The sequence below is a fragment of the Syzygium oleosum genome, unplaced genomic scaffold, assembly GCF_021117445.2.
Source record: "Syzygium oleosum isolate NSW1041296 unplaced genomic scaffold, Sole_v2.1 Sole_v2.51, whole genome shotgun sequence".
Taxonomy (NCBI): domain Eukaryota; kingdom Viridiplantae; phylum Streptophyta; class Magnoliopsida; order Myrtales; family Myrtaceae; genus Syzygium; species Syzygium oleosum.
In genome coordinates, this window is record NW_026607535.1 from 320,063 (window position 1) to 334,262 (window position 14,200).

General features: G+C 38.8%; 2 protein-coding genes across 2 annotated transcripts in view; one reads left to right on the top strand and one right to left on the bottom strand.

Annotated features, from left to right (window-relative positions):
• Positions 1–14,200, bottom strand: part of LOC115689618 (ubiquitin-NEDD8-like protein RUB2) — a 91,018-nt gene that overhangs the window by 45,202 nt on the left and 31,616 nt on the right. The window lies entirely within an intron of this gene.
• On the top strand, positions 578–13,816 carry LOC115662704 (probable LRR receptor-like serine/threonine-protein kinase At1g56140). Its single transcript, XM_030584811.2, has 24 exons — positions 578–772; positions 4,478–4,661; positions 4,737–4,808; positions 5,035–5,106; positions 5,210–5,281; positions 5,436–5,507; positions 5,991–6,062; positions 6,163–6,234; positions 6,417–6,488; positions 6,579–6,650; positions 6,749–6,820; positions 7,223–7,294; positions 7,385–7,450; positions 7,836–7,898; positions 8,112–8,156; positions 9,012–9,076; positions 10,116–10,489; positions 10,571–10,769; positions 10,845–11,009; positions 11,375–11,493; positions 12,280–12,490; positions 12,579–12,810; positions 12,918–13,068; positions 13,203–13,816. Exons 1-24 carry the CDS (start codon positions 661–663, stop codon positions 13,584–13,586), a joined length of 3,090 nt encoding a protein of 1,029 aa, XP_030440671.2. The 5' UTR covers positions 578–660; the 3' UTR covers positions 13,587–13,816.

Here is a 14,200-nt window from a genome sequence, read left to right on the forward strand (position 1 = left end):
TGCATTGAATGTCGTACAATGCGTTTTGACAAAACGAAACAGTTTGCTATCATCTTAAAGGAGGAGAATTTGAACACCACACATGATATTAGCTTCCAAATTCGAATGTACAATCAGCAACTAAATTGACTTTATCAGCGTTTCCAAATGGTGGTCCTGAAATATTTAATGAGGATGTACTGTGTAATTCCACAACCTTTCGTGCGTCGAGAAGAAGTTCTAATTTGGGTGCTCTTGATTAGAAAGATATGCAGCTATTCAATGAAGAAATTTTGACCGGCAAAAAAGAACTACTATTCGTTTCTTTGGTGGTAACAAAAATTTCACTCAATGAAGTGTCTCAAAAGTGTAAGCATGAGACATTTAACCAGATAGCGTTTAGCCAATTTCTCATCCACGGTCATCAACGAGAATTTTCAAAGGCTGATTTCAAAAATTGTACACAGCTCGAGAATTAATTGAAAGTATAGCAAAGAAGGTGGGGGGGGGGGGGGGGGGTGGTCATTTCTGATCTTTATCTCAGACGCCACTGTCATTGGCTTTCTCATCAACTATATCTACACATATATATGTACGCATATCTTCGAGAGTGGTTGGTCAGACTTGACATGGTGGCTCTCCAGCTACAAGGATCTCTCTCTCTCTCTCTCTGGTTGAACTATGGCAAATTCGAGGGTGATCTTTGCCTTGCACGTAGCAGCGTGCATACTACTACTTGCAGATGTCGCTTGTGCTCAGAACCAGACTCAAGCTACGACTGACCCTTCTGAAGGTACGAACGAACAAACCCTCTTCCTCTCTCTGCGTGTTCGTGTGTGTTTAATGAGTTTCTTGTTCTTAAGAGTGCTGATGATCGTCAGCATCCTTCCTGATCATGAAAATCATCTTCTTCTTAGGGTGTGTTTGTTTGAGGGAAATATATTTTCGGAATCCGTTTTATGGACTTTCACCCTTTTAATTCGCGGAAAATTATTAGTCAACCAAAAACACTTTTGGATCAAGGAAAATTTTCATGTATAAAATTAGGAAAGTGAATTCCCTAATCTAAGAAGATGAAAACATTTTTCGAAATTACTTATCTTGATTTTGTTAATATTTTATTTTTTCTTGTCTTGTCTTGTCTTTTCTTCTTCTTTTTTTTTTCTTTTCTCTTCCTTTTTCCTTCTTTCTCCCTCCGCTGGTCGCCGGCCTTGGCGATGGCCGGTGACAGGCCACGGGTAGGGCCGACAACTCACCAACCCTATACGAGCCCCGACCTCGCGCCGGCGAGCCTCTACTAGCTAGCCTCGCCAGCACAAGGTCAAGACTGGCCGGGATCTAGCGAGTTAAAGCTCGCCGACCTCGTTCTGACGAGCCTCGACTTTGCGGTGAGGCCTTGCTGGCCTTGTGCGAGCTCAAGGCTCGCCAGATCCTTACGAGGCCTTGCTAGCCTTGCGCGAGCTCAAGGCTCGTCAGATCCCGGCAAGCGAGGGCTCGCTCGAGGCCGGTGAGCTCGAGCTCGGCTGCTCGGCCGATCCCGGTGAGCTTGAGCTTGCCTGAGGCTGTCGCCGGGCGAGCATCGGGCTCACCTGTGGCCGTCGCCGCTTGGTCACAGCAGAGGTAAGAGGAAAAAGAAAAGGAAACAAAAGAAAAAGAAAAGAGAAAAAATAAAAATAATTAAATATTCTAGTTTTTTAAAAAAGAAAAGAAATAATTAAAAAATCGAATTTTTTTAAAAAAATATTAAAATACTTGAATTTTTTTTTTGTCTGAGATAAAATCACGATATTGAAATCATTTTCCAAATGATATGCAAACACCAGAAAACGTTTTCGATTGTATATCACCAAACGTAGAAAAACTAACCGTATTCCTGAAAAATACTTTCTCAAAAATCACTTTCCTTATCATTGGGTTTTTTCCGAAATAAACGCATCCTTAAAGTATGCTTAAGATCGTGACAAACAATGATTAGGTGAGGGCACTGTTATCCTTCCGTGAAGGACGGTCGACTGGGTAACCAGTTTACCACGTTTACCACGTTTACTTGAAAAAATGAGATTAAATACTTAAATATAGCTAATGAACGGTAAGAATAATTATTGATACATAAAACTTTTTAAAATTATTAGAAGGATCTATTAAATTTCAAAAATAGGAAAAAAAAAAAGCTCAAGAAACCCCGATTCTCATGTTCTTCATTGTGCTGGCATAACAATAGTCACGCTTGTGTAACTACAATGTTATTTCAATTTTATTATGATACTGATTAGGCGACGCATTTCAAATTGCAAAAGATGGACCATCGAAAGAGCAAAAGAGTTGCGGTTGCTTGAGCAAGCTACGAGACATTGAACTGAATTTTTTTGTTTATTTACAAATCCACAACATGATACTATTAAGCAATAAGATATTCATGAGATATCATTTTTAAATGGTGGGACATGGCCCTAAAAAAAGAAGGGAAAAGATACCAAGTGATATTCATTAACTTGTGCATCTACAAACTCTCTTTTATTCTGTTTTACGTAATAACTAGTATTAATTATCATTTTATTTTCGAGAAAAATACTTAATCATCCATTGACTTCTTAATCATATGGAATGGTATGGGGTCACGTATTATGTAGTTTATGCGTATGCTCATTCACAAATTTTCTTTATTTTATGCAATTCGATTAGGTCCGTGTGCATCTTCTTCTACAAGATTCGTTTCGGTTGGTAATAATTACATCTAGCAATATTACGGGAAAATTACCAAAAAAATCCTAAAACTATTACACTTAAGCCAATTCAGTCTTAATTTTTTAATTTGATTAATTTAATCATAAACATTTTGACGATTTACTAATGTAGTCCATTTGGCAAATTTTGATCGGAAATTAATTACATGCACATCGACTGTCCTACATGACATGGCTGATGCCGATGTGAAAATTTTTTGAAAATTTTGAAAATTTTAATTTTTTATATCTTTCCTTTTCTTTTTCTTTAATTGTTAAGGGCCGACAGGGGGCCACCGACCACCGACCAAGGATCGGCGACCCCCGCCGACCAATGGGCAAGGGCCTGCGAGCGCTCACTGACCACTGGGCAAGGGCTGTGAGTCCTCGCCAACCGCAACAAGAGTCGCGACCCTTGCCCAGTGTCTAGCGAAGGCTCGCTGCCCTTGCACGCGGTCGATGAGGACCATGAACCCTCACCCAGTGGCCGCTGGCCTTAAATAAAAAAAAGAACGAAAAAATTAAAAAGTTGTTTACATCAACGCCGGCCGCGCCACATAGAATGACCGGCATCCACATCATCAATTTCTTACCAAAATTGGCTAGACGGACTATATTAGCAAATCATCAAAATGTTTAGTTTTGAATTGGCATGAGTGCAATAAGATTATGACTTTTTTGGTAATTTTCCCACAATATTACACTTTTCATGTTTTGATCATTTCGCTATTTCATATAATGTTATGTATATTGTAGTTTTGCCATTGCTGTTATGCATTGTTGATTTCGCCAATTGCTTGAATTAAGAACCAGGAACCATTTACATGCACGATGATGTCAATTAATCTTGAAATACAACATTGAGGTGTTTTTTTTTCTTTTTTAATTTAATAGATCCTTTTAATAACATTAATAAATTTTATCAAGTAATAGTTTTTTCATACCGATGATTAACCATATTTGGGTATTTAATAAATATATATACAGACACATTCATTAATATAGGTTAATGTCACAAAATATCACAAACTATACCACATAAATACCCCAATATTTTTTTATTAAAAAAACTCCGAACTTGTACCGATGTGATAAATATACCCTAGATGAAGCCGTAATAGAAAGTACGTATGTCATATATGTATAAATTTGAGCTTTTCCAGACAAAAAAAATGTTGGGTTATACTTGCCCTTAATAATTGGATAACTCCACTTTGACGATTTGCTTTTTGCCCGCAAATCCCACCGGTCAGAATTTTCAAGTAAAAACACATTTTGCTTTGCACCACGGGTGTCTCCCCCATCCCCCACCCCAAAAAAAAAAAAAAAACTTCTTCCATGTCCAGACAGAAATTCCTCTTTAAAACATCCTAATGATCTTTTTTCCTAGCCTTTCGCCAACTTATGTTATGGGACTGCAAGGACGTCAGTGGTTCCTCTTTCACCTCCTTATGTTGTTTCAGTCCATAGGGAACTCACTTTTATTTGATTCTAGTTGTATAATCTTTCTTCATAAAATATTGACTATCAAAAAAGCAAAACTTATTCCCTAAAAACCATATGTCTGGAAAATGTAAAGACACTACTCCACATGAGCGGCTGTCCTCGTTTACACAGTTCAACTGGATGGACAGCATGTGAATACCTGTATTATTAATTGCACTCAATTGTCTAAATCACTCTCCATTTACTTAAGGTAAGAACAGTGCACTGATGCATTTAATTTGAGCATGAAGCTAAACAAGCGTGAGTCGATGATGGTTATGTGAATGCAGTGGCGATTCTGAACTCGATATGGTCAACATGGGGACTCACTTCTCAGACGTGGAACATAAGTGGAGAGCCATGCCGCGGAGCCGCGATTGACGACTCTGTTGTCATCGACGATACGAGTTACAACCCTTTCATCAAATGCGACTGCTCCTTCAACAATTCCGCCACTTGCCACATTACCCAGCTGTACGTATCGACAGTATCACGCTCACCATGTGTGTGTCTCATCTCATGTCCGGGTGGTTTTTCTTTTGGTGGCAGCAAGGTTTATGCACTGAGCGTCGATGGTCCTATCCCTGATGAGTTATGGAACTTGACTTACCTCTCCAATCTGTATGTATTGGTCCCATTCCACTTTTCCAGTAGCTTCTCATTTCCCTGGAGTTTTCATGGTGTGCCACGTGTCATGCCTTAAAATTAAGCAACACTCAGTTCGAGCCTGTCTACGAAACACTCACATGCTCTCATTTGCTGAAGCCCCATATTGATTTTATACACCAAGGTTTCGAGATCTTACGGTGTTTTCCGTTGTTCTGATAGTATCATGTACTTTATCCAGGAACTTGGGCCAAAATCTCTTGACTGGTTCCTTATCTCCATCCATCGGCAACCTAACTGGCATGCAGTATCTGTGAGCACAACTCAATTCTAGTCTCAAAATTAATACGAGTTCTCTGCTCCTTTTTTAGCATTTTTCTTTCTTTCCGGATGCTTACTCTGCTGATTTACTTCAGGAGTGTGGGCATCAACGCATTGTCAGGAGAGCTTCCACCGCAACTTGGGTTACTTACAGAGCTATTGTCATTGTAAGTAAAAGTTCCAGAACAGGATTTATAATGTCAAGCAGAAGGATTCAACTGAATTAGGTCCACTGGATATTCAGACTAATTTTCAACGAAAATTGGCTTGCAAAAAGATATAAAAGAAAGAGTGGATCTGACAACTAGTTTAATGTTGTAGGTCCTTTAGCACCAATAACTTCAGTGGCTCTCTGCCATCTGAGCTTGGAAATCTTTCCAAATTGCAGCAACTGTAAGTCCTACCTGCTTATCATTCCTAGACATGGATTTTCCTTTTAAAATATTTGCAGGTATTGGAGTTTGGCAGAGGCCAGTTTTGTTGAAATAGGTGGCAAACGGACTAAGTAACTGTTTTCATGCATCCTTTCAAATTGATTAGTTTCTTTTAACCTTTATGACTTGCGGTAGCATTTTGTTGTTACTATCATTCTGCCCATCATCACATAGCCTAACCCTCTCATATTTCACATTCACTGTCATCCTCTTGTTGACATTTCAACTACTAGAGACTCCCGCAATGTTTGGCTGTGTACATTCTGGATGTTGCGTAAATGTTCCGTGACACCCTCTTGGCATTACTTCTGCTTTCAACTATTCTTATTTTTTTTTTGGTCGCTCTGCTTCAACTATTCAAAAGGACAAACTATTGAGTTGTTTGAGTTGCGTTAAATTAATAAAATGCCTTTGGGCTGACAAAAATTACTTAATCATGCAGTTACATTGATAGTTCCGGAGTCAGTGGTGAGATTCCGTCAACATTTTCCAAGCTTAAAAATCTTCACACAGTGTAAGAGCTTCGTTCCTCCTTTGATCCTCTGAAAAAAAACTATTAGCAGGAAAAAATTTATGACATAATTTCTCAGAAGAAATACTTTTTCCTGTTGCAGGTGGGCATCGGATAACAACCTCATTGGTAGTATACCAGAATTCATAGGAGATTGGTCGCAGCTTACCCAGCTGTAAGGCGACATATATGTTTGTTTTCATCTAACAATGCCTATGACTATGACCGTCTACCTTTCACAACAATTTGTCGGCTCTGGAAATTGAAATTCGACAAATTATGTAGCATTCATTCTGTATTATGTTATCATTGAAGTGATCAATTTGTCCAATTTTTTCTTAATTTATTTGTTTATAGGTTACTTCAAGGAAATTCTTTCGAAGGTTCGATTCCTTCAACATTTTCCAATTTATCCGCACTGACAGACTTGTGAGTGGAGCCATGTACTTTCTGTCTTAATGCTTGTAAAAACTAACACAGCCTTGAACAAACTGACAACGAGTTGAGTACATAATGCAGGAGAATAAGTGATGTATCTAATGTGAGCTCTTCACTGGAATTCATCAGGAATATGAAGAATCTGTCTATTTTGTAAGACATTGTGATTCTGGAGCATGTAGCAGACTTTCTTTTCCTTTCTTTTTCTCTTTTGGCCCTTATGCGAAATGGGCTTATCCAATTGTTTTCAGGGTACTGAGGAATAACAATATCTCGGATTCGCTCCCATCAGATTTTTCGGGATACCACAGCTTATCTCAGCTGTAAGTCGTTGTTCTTGGTTAGTAATTGATTGAAACTATTCCGAAGTGTTTCAGTGACTCAGAAGCAAAATTTGAAGGGGATGAATATATGACCCTTCATTAATGGTTTATAATAGTAGTTACTAAATGAATTGTACTTACTTGATATTATCTGGTTGGTCGTATTTTGGTTAAAGACCATCTTGTTCTCTAATTTATTGTACACTACTTCAAAGGAGCATTTGCCTCGACGATTCTTCTCTAGACTTCATTTGACAAGATGTTATATTCCATGGGTATTGTGATGTTTTTCACATGTGACCAGCTCGATCTTCCCGAAGGCATTATTTTTTATTCAAACATGTATATGTTATTTACTCAATTTATTCATATAGTAACTTTGTTGCATCTAAATTGGACCAGGGACTTAAGCTTCAACAAGTTAACAGGACAGATTCCAGACTCTCTTTTCAATTTGAGCTCACTCACTTACCTGTAATGTACCTCTTCTGGATAATCATGTGTGTTCCTTCCGATATGTTCTCTTTGTTAATGCTTCGTAAATCTCTTTGCTTCATTTCTCAGGTTTCTCGGAAATAATAGTTTGAATGGCACACTTCCTGGACAGAAAAGTGCATCCCTTCTTAACATGTAAGAACACCTGAAAGATCCATGATAACTATAATGATGCTCACAACTGCCACTGATCAATTGAGAAGAACATGAAATTATGTACAAGTTTTTAGGGGCACTTGTGGAGTTTGAATGCAACGAGGATGTATAGTCAAAATATTCCATGTTCTGTCATAGGTTGAAGGTCAAAACGAGGATATAGCTACTTGAATAGATTTTTCTCCTTTTCCCCTTTATAGCGAACTCGGTACTAAATATAGTTTATTTCAAAGACATCTATTTTGTGCCTGGGAACATGGAGTCAACCTTTTGTTGTTTGACATATCACAGCATGCTATTCAATACTGACAGACACCACCCTGTTGGTTAACTAAATGACATCTCCCCTGTGCCATTTTTGCAGAGATGTGTCATACAATAACTTGATGGGAAGCTTTCCTTCGTGGGTCAGCAATGATTTACAACTGTATGTATTTCTCTCATTCGAAAAATGATATTCATACTTTTAGTTAGATATCTTAAGTGGGGACTCTTCTTTTGCACTTTATCAATCATTTATTGCTCTTGAGGGATGCTATACAGTACTTGAAGTCATTTTCTAGCTACAGAATGAGCTGTAGGCGTTCCAATCTTGTGGGGAGACTTACGATCACATCTTTTTTCATGATGCATTTTGCAGTAATCTGGTTGGCAACAACTTTACATTGGACAACTCTAACAGTAGGTAATTGCCCTGGCGATTTTTGCTTATAATGCTTGAGTGATCATAGACAATCAATTCAATCGAAAATGGTTAGCTGATGTGTCCTCAGATTTGGCTTGAATGCCTACCTCACTTTACAAGGATAATCACCGATCCCACCACCCCGCTGGGCATTCTGGATGTTTCTATATCATATTTGTCTTTTGTCATATTAATTCCAGTAATTGATATCATAGATGCACGCTGAATTTACGTTAAAACTCACTTTCACATTTGGTTGCTAAATCTACTGCTTGGAACGAATATAAATCCCTTAAACACTGCCTACAAAAGAAGGGAAAATTTCATCTATGTCCACTTTGGGTACCAAATTGAGAAAAAGGCCCACTTTGGGTACCAAAATAAAATTTTCCCTACAAAAGAACTGTCATAGGTAAAACTTTTATATGATTGTCTTGATTCATATGCCATTGTGGATGTCAGTAATTTGAATAAATAATGATACTACTGTTTCACCATCTTTTAATCCTCGTAATTGATGCCGTGGATAATCAGCAATTCTGCAAAACCCAGTATTTGTATTCACTAAAAAAGGCATTCAGTTAGAGCTATGACTTGGAGATGCTATCACCGCTTCAATGATTAAAGAACTTTTTGCATTTAATTAGCGATTGCATCATCCATGAAGGAATTTTGAATGTTTCAGTGAAAGTCATAAATAAAAAAGGAATTTTCCTTGCTATAGAAGTATCTGCTTTTGATTTACACATAAGTTCATACTGCCGTAATTGCTATAGAAGTATCTGCTTTTGATTTACACATAAGTTCATACTGCCGTACTGGTTAACTGAGTAAAATTTTCTCCTTTTATCTTAGCCTTCTTCCTTCAAGATTAAACTGTCTTCAACGGAATTTTCCTTGCAATACGGGGAAAGGAATCTGTAAGTCCATGTAACCTTTGCCCCTTAATACGCTTTCCTTTAGTTGAATGCCGCAACAAGAGGAGGACAGGAGATCGTGTTTACAGTTACCTTTCATATTCTGCTTGCTTGCATCCTGATACGTGAAGTGAATCGTAACTTTAATGTAGTAGAAGACAGAATGGTCAAGCTATTTACATCCTGTAAGTTAGATTAGGGGTAGTCCAGTGGAAGAGAGGAAAAATAAAGGTTCAAGTTTTTCTTAGAAAAGGGGACAGCGATGTAGTTTTAAAGTCCCAGATTCGGTTCTTGCAAGCCCCCTAGCGGGCTTAGTTGATCTATGACTTATGTTTCATCTTTTGTTTCTTTTTTGTCTGTCTCGAGAAGTATAATGATAGATTCCAATTCTTTCGTTTTCTATTGATTCTTTTCAATTGAGATGTGGATCCATCGATCCATGTGGCTAAATAATGAATCCGATTTTCATTTCATCTGGGAAAAGCCATCTTTTTCTCAACAATTGCTTTGTCATTTGATCCAATAGCCTGCCGGTTTTGCAAAAACCCCCATATGACGCTGAACATGCAAGGTTGTTTAATCCATTAAAAACATGCCATTTAGAATTTTAATCTCACCATTTACGAAGGGCCTATGTAATTCAGTCTCTGGTCCAGGGTATAGAAGGCAGATTTGTGGCAGGCCGTCCTAATGTTCAATACTTGCCTCTCTAAGTTCCCCCTTTATCTGTGATATTGATTTCCCTAGAAAGGACATTACTTTATTTTCATCAGGACTTTGTGGGTCTCTTCACTAGAGTGTGAGAGAACTAATTTATTATTACATTTACAACTGCATACTAAGATGCCATGCGACAGACTGTTGGAGGTAAGTTTTGAAGATAAGCATGTGCCATTCATATATTCTAAGCTAAATCGGGCTGACTTTAACAGTATAGAATTTACAAAGTGCATGTGCTGTGGCAGATAATTCTTGTCCATTATGTAACGGAAATACCTTTCATAAACTCATCATGATCTGCTCTTTTATGTTTGCCATGCAGACTACAATTTTTCAGTAAAATGCGGTGGCCCTCAGATTTCTTCGTCCAGTAATATCGTGTATGAGCAAGATAATAACACTCTTGGTCCTGCTACCTACTATGTGACCGACACAGAGAGGTGGGCAGTGAGCAACGTTGGTTATTTCACGGGAAGCAGCAACCCCGCCTATAAAGCTTCCACGCTTTCCCAGTTCTCCGGCAATTTAGACACAGAGCTGTTCCAGACTGCACGGCTCTCTGCTTCATCTCTACGATACTATGGATTAGGTCTGGAGAATGGAAACTACAGTGTCACCCTCCAGTTCGCTGAAATACAAATCGAGAATACTGAATGGAAACGTCTTGGGAGGCGTCTTTTTAATATATACATACAGGTAGGGCCTTGTTTTACCAGGCTTCTTGTTTTACTAAGAAAGTTCACGATCAATTACCTAGGCCGTTTATGCTTCTTTCAGGGAAACCTTGTTGCAAAGGATTTCAACATACGGGAAGAGGCAGGTGGTGCCTCTTTTTCAGCTGTCCCAAAAATGTATCAGGCTCAGGTAACAGCAAACTATCTCGAGATACACTTCTTTTGGGCTGGAAAAGGGACTTGCTGTGTACCAAATCAAGCCACATATGGACCTTTGATTTCAGCCATTAGTGCTGTCCCAGGTACTGTGATAAAAACTTGCTCTTATTCCCAGCACCACTATTTAAAAAATTACTTAATTGGCAGACTTTGTGCAGACTTCATACCCTCTGTCAGTAACAATCCCCCAACCCGTAAAAAGGATCGTACCGGCCTGATAGTTGGAGTTGCCACTGGAGTTGGAGTGGTCGGCATGGTGGCTGTTCTCCTGGTGTTCTATGTTGTTCGGAGAAGGAAAATGGCACGCATGATTGAAGATCAAGGTAAACCACACAATCAGATGCTTCCAATAGCTTCCTCATGATAATTTCCTATCTGTAATCATGCGTGCTAATTATATTTTTGCATAAAAAATGATCACCATGTTCTGCGGAGGTAAACGGAATGAAAAATCTCCATATCGAAATACCACTGTTCTGAAGAGATTTTGAGCTCATTGTCCACTGGTGGTAGGAAGTGTAATTTCAAGGTTTTCTAGTTGCAGCTAAATTTCAAGAATGCATTTTGATTTTGCTGGCTGACTAATTTAAGTGGCTAATATATTTCTGAAAAGTCAAAAACTATATCATGAAGGATTTGCGAAATATTCTAAGAGCGGGAATCCTTTCTGCATTGTTGTGTCTTACAGAGTTCCTTGGCTTGGATGCTAGACCTTACACTTTCAGCTACGCGGAACTAAAGGCTGCTACGGATGACTTCAATCCCAATAACAAACTTGGGGAGGGAGGATTCGGCCCTGTTTTTAAGGTTTGTTGTAATTCGTTGGATAACACAAGAGTAGATAAAGATGCCGTGATGTCACAATTAAATGTTGGCAGAATTGAGGTGCTCGACTCCTTGCAAAAGCTGATCTTATCACTATTGCTTCTTCAACTATAGCTGACCTGATCTTAGCTTGTCACAAGAACTAAGTCGATGGTTGATCTTTCTGAAAGTGTTTCTAGGAGAAAGAACGGAAAAAGAGAAGAGAAACTCATTACTAAAGGAACCACGATTATGGTTTCCGTACCTTGAGCCAAAAAAGAAAGAGACAATGGTTTTCGTTTGCTGGTTGACCTGACTTCCGATTTTTTCTCTGCCTTGAAAAGAAAAACCCTTCTTCGCTTATTTCTTTTTCAATCTTTAGGCAATCATCCTTTGGCTTTGGAGGATGACTGTAATAGATCCTAAATTACTTCCGGGAAAGAAAGAAATCCAATGAACACCATCCAAATATCCATGGATAATATAACTAAATGTTGATAACGTAAGATTTCAAGTAACTAATGAATGGACATTTTCTTGGTTATCTTTGCCAGGTCCAGATGGAGTAACATAAATTAGGTTGACCGTCCTTCATTTATCATCTATATGCTAATACAGTGTAGTTCTAGAAGATGGATTTTTTTGGCATTTCTTGATAGTCAGACTTAAGTGGAGCTCCTGGATAGTCTAGGAACCGGAGTCTACATTATCATGCCGATCGCATTATTGATCTCAAAATGACTTCCGCGTTTCTTTCTATTGAAGTACTAACCATATCAGTGACAACAGGGAACACTCGATGATGGGAGAGTGATTGCTGTAAAGCAACTATCTGTATCATCCCACCAAGGAAAGAATCAATTCGTGACAGAGATTGCCACTATATCTGCAGTGCAACACCGCAACCTTGTTAAACTGTATGGATGCTGCATCGATGCAGAGAATCGGCTTCTTGTTTATGAGTATCTAGAAAACAAGAGTCTTGATCAGGCAATATTTGGTAGGTGACAGAATTTTCACCTCATTTATGTATTTTGTCATGTAAAAAGTGAGGCTTGGACTTATGATATAGTGCTTCCACTGTGCAGGACAAAGAAGCTTGAGTCTTGATTGGGCAACACGGTATGATATCTGTCTGGGTACTGCAAGGGGTCTAGCTTATCTTCATGAGGAGTCGAGGCTGAGAATCGTGCACAGGGATGTGAAGGCCAGCAACATTCTGCTTGACTCTGATCTCACACCTAAAATATCAGACTTTGGTTTGGCTAAACTTTATGATGATAAGAAGACCCATATAAGCACCCGTGTGGCGGGAACCATGTAAGCTCCATGTTCTTCTGTCACATGCACGCAGAACCATATGCATTAAGTACGTTGACGCATACAGTTGCTGAGAATCTAATTCTGCTTTCCCATTGCTGTTGTAGTGGATATCTTGCTCCCGAGTATGCAATGCGTGGCCACCTTACGGAGAAGGCAGATGTGTTTGCGTTTGGTGTAGTGGCTCTAGAGGTTGTCAGCGGAAGGTCAAATTCAGACCCTAGCTTGGAAGAAGAAAAAATATATCTCCTTGAATGGGTACGCGCTTGAATATTGTGCCACTTGTTCAGTTGTTTTATGGCCACTTAAGAAGGAAACATCATATCTTCCCTTTTAATTCTTTCTATGAGGTTGCCTGAATACATCTTTGTCACTTATTTCCTGCTTCTCAGGCTTGGAACCTGCATGAAACCAACCGTATTGTTGAGCTGGTTGATTCTAGATTATCAGAGTTCAATGAAGAAGAGGCAAAACGCATGGTTGCAATAGCACTCTTGTGCACTCAAACATCGCCATCGCTGAGACCACCAATGTCCCGTGTGGTGGCAATGCTCTCTGGAGATATGGAAGTGCCGACCGTCTCCACGAGGCCAGGCTACTTGGCTGATTGGAGATATAGTGATACCACTAGCTCCTTGACTGAGACTGCTGATAAGAGCACAGACAAGAGCCCTTTCAACTCCCCGTTCACCGCAAGCACTGTTGGAGCTGCAAATCTGTCACCGGAAATTGCTACAACACCCATGCTTGATGAGACAATCGGAGAAGGCAGATGAACATGGTTTACCTGGACGGATCTCCGCTACATCCATGTCAGGCTTCATCAGTTGATTACGCTTAGATTTTGTATTGTAGTTATTTACTAGAACATACATATGAATTTCCTATAAAAGATGATTCTCCCTATGAATGATTTTGCTATTATGTAAAAAGTTGGGAGAAAATACGTAAAAAATTCTAAACCCATTGCATTTGTACCAATTCAATCCTAAACGTTTCGATTGGACCATCTTAATCTTAAAATTGTACCAATTGTTTCCATCCGGCCAATTTTGGTAGGAAATTATTGACGTAGACGCTAGGCGTCCTATGTGGCATGACCGACGCTGACGTGGACAAACTTCACAATTTTTTTAAATTTTTTCTGATTTTTTAATATTTTTCTTTTTTTTTTCATTGTGGCCGGCAAGGGTTGCCACAACGACCCTAGCTGGCCACAATGAAAAACAAGAAAATAAAGAGAAAAAAGAAAAGAAATCTAATAAAAATAATCAGAAAAAATATTTAAAAATTATAAAATTTGTCTACCTCAGTATTAGTCGTGCCACGTAGGACGGCTAGCATCTAGGTTAGTTATTTCTAGCTAAAATTTGCCAAATGGACTTAATTT